At 36.7% G+C, this 6,133-nt stretch overlaps 1 protein-coding gene across 2 annotated transcripts in view; it reads left to right on the forward strand.

Annotated features, from left to right (window-relative positions):
- LOC109013811 (probable LRR receptor-like serine/threonine-protein kinase At1g56130) overlaps positions 1-5,047 on the forward strand; it is a 55,301-nt gene extending 50,254 nt beyond the window's left edge. For both annotated transcript variants that reach the window (XM_018996023.2, XM_035688276.1), the window contains 5 exons: positions 128-246; positions 379-589; positions 2,558-2,789; positions 4,027-4,177; positions 4,279-5,047. In XM_018996023.2, the coding sequence (XP_018851568.1) occupies positions 128-246; positions 379-589; positions 2,558-2,789; positions 4,027-4,177; positions 4,279-4,683 (1,118 nt within the window). In that variant the 3' untranslated portion in view covers positions 4,684-5,047. The remainder of the gene's footprint in view (positions 1-127; positions 247-378; positions 590-2,557; positions 2,790-4,026; positions 4,178-4,278) is intronic.
- The last annotated feature ends 1,086 nt before the right edge of the window (positions 5,048-6,133 follow it).

Raw genomic sequence — 6,133 nt, forward strand, 5'->3', positions numbered from 1 at the left:
TTCTTTAAATATTAAGCTAAAGTGAACAACATATTGGTCTTTGAATCTTTCTCGGGTGCTACAAATATTATTTTTTGTATCTTATACTAGAATTTTTATCTTACTCTATCCTTGCTTGACTTTGCAGAGCTTCTTGGTATTGGTCCTAGACCAAATACTTTTAGTTATGCTGAGCTCAGATCCGCCACAGAAGAATTTATGCCTTCTAATAAGTTAGGAGAGGGAGGATTTGGACCTGTTTACAAGGTAAACTTTCTTAATACTACATATCCATTTAATACACAATGACGATTTGATATTAAAAATAAATAACTGATTCTAACTTTTCTTCATCAAAGGAGGGCTTTTTTTTCTTTTGCTAACTGTGGTACATTATAGGGTACGCTTTCTGATGGGAGGGTAGTGGCCGTGAAGCAACTTTCAGTTGCGTCTCACCAGGGGAGGAGTCAGTTTATTGCTGAGATTGCTACCATATCTGCTGTACAACATCGCAATCTTGTGAAACTGTACGGATGCTGCATCGAAGGAGATAAGCGTCTCCTCGTTTATGAATATCTTGAGAACAAAAGTCTTGATCAAGCACTCTTTGGTATGATACTAAATAATCATCTCATGTTTTTTTTTACCATAGAAACAGAATTCTAAATTTTTTGAATAAAACACAAAAGAACAAATTGTAAAGGAGTTACATCTGACTAGAAATAGAAAGTTAGACATGAAAATCATGAAAACCCATTAAAATTTTTAGACGTTTCCCAAAGGAGAAAAAAAAAATATTGGAAAAGAAAGTTTTAAGCTCATCTATCGTCCGCTTGTGATCCTCAAAATCTCTATCATTTCTTTTCCTCAAAATACATCTCACTATATGATCAGAGACAATTTTCCACATTGTTTCAATGTGTGGGCTGCCATATAAAAAAGGGCCCTATTATCCTTCTAGGCATAACCCATGCCAATCCAACTTGACCGAAAACGACATTCCACAAGGTACTAGCAATCTCAATGGCGTTAAAGGTTGCCTATTCTTATGTCTCTTATACTTGGGCTCTTCCCTATTCTTATGATCAATAAGATTTTGTTTATTGATAAAAAAAAGGCAGCCTACAAATTTCCCGCTCTTTCTATACATACAACACCAATTTATCACAATGAAAATCCTGGAATACTCATATACTGTTTGATCACATCCTAGCGAGCTTAAAGAAAACCATTGCAAAACCACCTGGTCTTGGTGCTTTATCACTAATCATACTTTTTACCACATTGAGAACCTAATTCTCTTCAAATGGTCTCTCAACCAATGTGACCATCGCTTCATATATGGACTCAAATGCTAATCCATCAAGCTCGTCCAAGCAAACCGCTAATGGAAACTGAGCCATCAACCAAAAGCATCTCAATAGCATTGTTCACAATATGATTTCTAATCTCATTTTGATCAGAGGAGATTGAACCATCTACCAAGAGCATCTCAATAGCATTGTTCCCTTTTCAAATCTCTATAGTTATTTCTAATCTCAGTTAGCTGCTTGATGGAACAACTTTGTACACCTATTTCCCTCTTTTAATCATAGTGCCCTTGGTTTTTACCTCCAAGACCACTCCTCCATTTTGATGACCCTTTCTGGATCAATGATTGCCAGGTTTTTCTTAGCTTATCTCCTTCATATGGTGCCCTCTCTTCTTCCATACTAATCTGACCTTGTAACTCCTCCAGTGCATATGTTACCAAAGACTAGTTCATTCCAAGCCCTTAGGACATTCTTTAAAGCATTTGGTTTGTGAGCTAAGATAAAGCTTCTAGTTCTTCGGAAATGGTAGGATAACTCCCACCGTCTAATGCTATCACCAAAATCTTCTACTTTTAACCACAACCAGTTGTGCACCTGCACGTTCTATGGGAAAAATTGTTTAGTCTTTAGTTCTATTTTATTTTAAATTTTGTTTAAAACTTGATTGTTAAGTTGTTTGACTAGCTCTTTTAGATTACTAATTGCAATGAATTATGTATAGAGAAAAGAAGACAAGTGTTATAGATGAAAGACTACATGTTCTTCTTGACTTTTAAAATTACATGATCTTGCAAATTATAATAGATTTAAGATCATTTAACACAAACTATTAAATATTAGTAAGCTAAAATATTTAATACCACCCACTATATATTTTGCACCCTAAACTACAATTAGTTGCACCATAAACTATTAAATAGGTTTCCCTTTGTATCTTCCATTCAAATATATGACCATTAAGATTGTGCCAATCCACATTCTCACTAACTGTGAATGATTAAATTTGTCTGGCAACATAACACAATCTTAACAGAAAGATTTGAAAAGAAGGTAGAAAGTGAAAACTATTGGTAGTTTAGGGTGCAAATTCAAACCTTTGTAGTTTAGTTTGTAGTTTAGGATGCAAAGTGTATGATAAGTGGTAGTTAGTGGGTGAAAATTGTAGCTAACACATTGTTTTGCCCCAAATTACTTTTGGTTATGAATAATAACCACCACTTTGCAACTGTTTAAGTTTTATAAGATGGTAACCACTATTTATACAGGGAAAAATGACCTGATTCTTGATTGGCCTACCCGGTTCAGCATATGCATAGGAACTGCAAGAGGCCTAGCTTATCTTCATGAGGAGTCAAGGCCAAGAATCGTACATCGAGATGTCAAGGCTAGTAATATCTTGCTTGATGCAGAACTTTGCCCCAAGATTTCAGATTTTGGATTGGCAAAGCTATACGATGATAAGATAACACACATCAGCACCCGAGTAGCTGGGACCATGTAAGCTATATCTTTCAACCCCTTTCTAAATGTGAGAAAGAAAAAGAAAAATAGTTTATTATAAGCATGATTATATAACCATCACAAACAAAGGTAAGGGCTTGGTGTATTATGTTTTAATATATGGTTGATCTAGGCTACTAATAGATTGAATTGAGAACAAGAATGACTACTTTAGCTGGATCCATCGCCTTATCACATTGGTTTTAATTCCTTGAGTTTTTTTTCTTAAAAACCGCTGCAGAATCTGACTGGTGTTGGACAACACTATTTATTAAGGTTCTGACAAATTGTTGTATGGTGGCCAATAATATTGGAAGATATTGTTGCTATAAATTTTAAACACGAGCAAAGTGAGTATATATATTTACAAATTGAAAAGGTATTGTACCTTGGTTTTCAAAAAAGAAAGCTTTGAGCTTGTTGGAATTGTCTACTTTAGCAGTTATGTTTTAGGATATCTAGGTTAGATTTTATTGGGGGGAAGGTTGGGAGAATTTGTTGGTTTGACATTATTTTTTGATGCACGAGAGGGGTATAGTTTGGGCTTTGAAATAAGCAAGAACGAGAACAACAACACTAGTCTGTGTACTGCTCTGGAATTGTGAGCACCTTTTTAAATGTTTAGGGCGTTAGTTCTTATGCTGAAAAATTATATTTGCAAGCCAAGGTAGAGGACATACCCTCCACACTGCGAACATAGCAGAATTTTGATTTGCAGGAGAGTATGATTTAAATTCTTTTGCAAATCAAACCCTGCCTTGTTAACTGGCATGTATTTTCTTCACACTGGCTTAGAAACAGAAGCCTGTTTGACATTTCATGCTAGAACTCCCATAATCCAACAAAGAGGAGCTAAAAGTAAAATATGACCAAAATAAGATCCTGGGCGAGTATGGCCCATGTCCGGTAAATTTTAGAAATTGAGGAAATAATCCAGCCACTTAAACCCAAGGAAATATAATCAGAATTACCCAGAAATGTCAAGAAACACAAAAATAAATAAAAGTAGTTAGCATAGCCTTCAGTCGTGCCAACCACGCCTACAAAATTTGCCAACATAATCTGTTGACTAGACCCCAAGTCAAAGTTATACCATACTTGTTCATATGTTCTTAATTTGGTCATTACACTCTCTTTTGTGAGCCTATTGTTCATGATTAACTAAGCTGTCATGGAGATATCATCGATGGTTCTTCACTAAGCAATTTATTTTTAATCTTTTTCACTCTTTTAGTGGCTATCTAGCTCCAGAGTATGCAATGCGTGGACACTTGACAGAGAAGGCAGATGTTTTCGGTTTTGGAGTTGTTGCTTTGGAGATCCTCAGTGGGAGGCCAAACTCAGACAATAGCTTGGATACTGAAAAGATTTATCTGCTTGAATGGGTATAGGAAATGAATCTCACTCTCTCTCTCTCTCTCTCAAATTACTATGTAATTGATATTTATTCATTTTTTCTTGTGATAATCACTATTATGTTTTCTAGGCATGGACTCTTCATGAACATAACCAAGCTTTGGGGTTGGCGGATCCTAAATTATTGGAGTTTGATGAAAATGAAGCAACTAGAGTGATAGGAGTGGCTCTTTTGTGCACTCAAGCATCACCAATGATGCGCCCCCCCATGTCACGTGTTGTTGCCATGCTTGTTGGAGATATTGAAGTGGGCACTGTTACAACAAAGCCAAGTTATTTAACAGACTTGGATTTCAAAGACATCACAAGCAACTTTTTAGATGAAGGTGATACTATGTTAACTGCCTCGAGTAGTGTTAAGAGACAACAGAAAAACCAAGATGGCAACACAAGTGATGTGAGCCCAACTGATCTAACACCCTCACCCATGAATGTCACCAAATCGATGATCACTAATATTGTTGAAGGAAGATGAACAATATCTTGTAAAGCTACCTAATTGTGTCAATCTTGGTGGTATTGAATTTGCCTCGTAACCAATCACAGTTGCCTTTAAGTTTCTACAAAAGGTGTGTTATGATCTAGGGTTCCTCCCCCTCTGTCTCAAGCTGTCGGCATGGAGCTAAAGGGATAACTCTAAAGACATAGTTGATTTTTTACTTGTGTTGTGTTGTTGTCGTGGGTCAGGGTCGAGTGGCCTAGGTTTACTTCAGATGTGGGCCCATGTTATGAGGTTATTTTAGTTAATTGAGTCCATTAGTATATATGTAGTATTTCGGCCCATGAAGGGCATTACTGTCATTTTCTTATAATTCAGTTATGCATGGGATATTAGTATAGATAGAATGTTCCAATATTTGCTATGAATGAATTACACAAAGGCATTTGCCGAAATTGAAGGTTTCTGGTTCCTTGAACAATCGGATCTCATCTCCCATTACAATCTCTTTTCTTTTTTAATTGAAATCATCACTTGGGTTCAATTGGTATCAGAGCAATTGGATCCTAGACGTATAGAAGCAACAATGGCGGATGGCAAAAGGTATAAGGAGTTGGAGAAGCTGGTGCTTGGAATGAGGCAACACCAAGACCTGCAAGAACAAAGGGCCGAAAGTCACCCGAAATCTTTGGATGATCTTGCTAAGAAAAATCGAGATATTAAGGCTCTGTTTAGATGTTGAGATAAGTTGAGATGAATTGAGTTCTTTATGAATGGTAGTTAGTTGAGATAATGGAGTGAGTTTTATGGGGCTCACCTAAGATGAGTTTAGATGTGTTTGGATGTTAAGATGAGTTTAGATGTATTTATGGGAAGTTGAAAAAAATTGTGGGTTCCACGTATAAACAGGTGTTGAGTTGAAAAAAGTTATGGGTCTCACGTGTTAAGAGGCATTGAGTTGAGTGATGTTTAGTGATTTGTGAGTTATGTGTTTGGATGTTATGATAGGTCTAAAATAGAACCCAACTGAGATGAGCTGAGCTCATTCAAGGATCCAAACGAAGGCTAATAGAAACCTTGAATGGGGCACACACCCACTTACGTCACTCTCACAATAGAAACAATGAAGAAGCATTACATACTGAAGACTTTGGGGCTTCAGGGGGGATGCAGTTTCGTTCTATTAAGCTTTATTCTCCCAGATTTGATTGGAAAAATCCCACTAGATGGGTATACAAGGCGAATCAATATTTTGTACTACACCCTATGCTAGATCACCAAAAAATTCTGATGTCTTCCTTTTACATGGAGGGAGATGCATTGGTTTGGTTCCATGATGCTGAGGAGATTGGCAACCTCCACTCTTGGGATACTTTTATTCAACCGCTGCAAGTTAGATTTGGGAGTTCGTCTTATGATGATCTCATATAGGTCATTACCAGGTTGAGGCAAATGACCAATGTGGCAGCTTACGTGACCCAATTTA

This window comes from Juglans regia, chromosome 3 (genome assembly GCF_001411555.2).
Source record: "Juglans regia cultivar Chandler chromosome 3, Walnut 2.0, whole genome shotgun sequence".
In the NCBI taxonomy this organism is placed as follows: domain Eukaryota; kingdom Viridiplantae; phylum Streptophyta; class Magnoliopsida; order Fagales; family Juglandaceae; genus Juglans; species Juglans regia.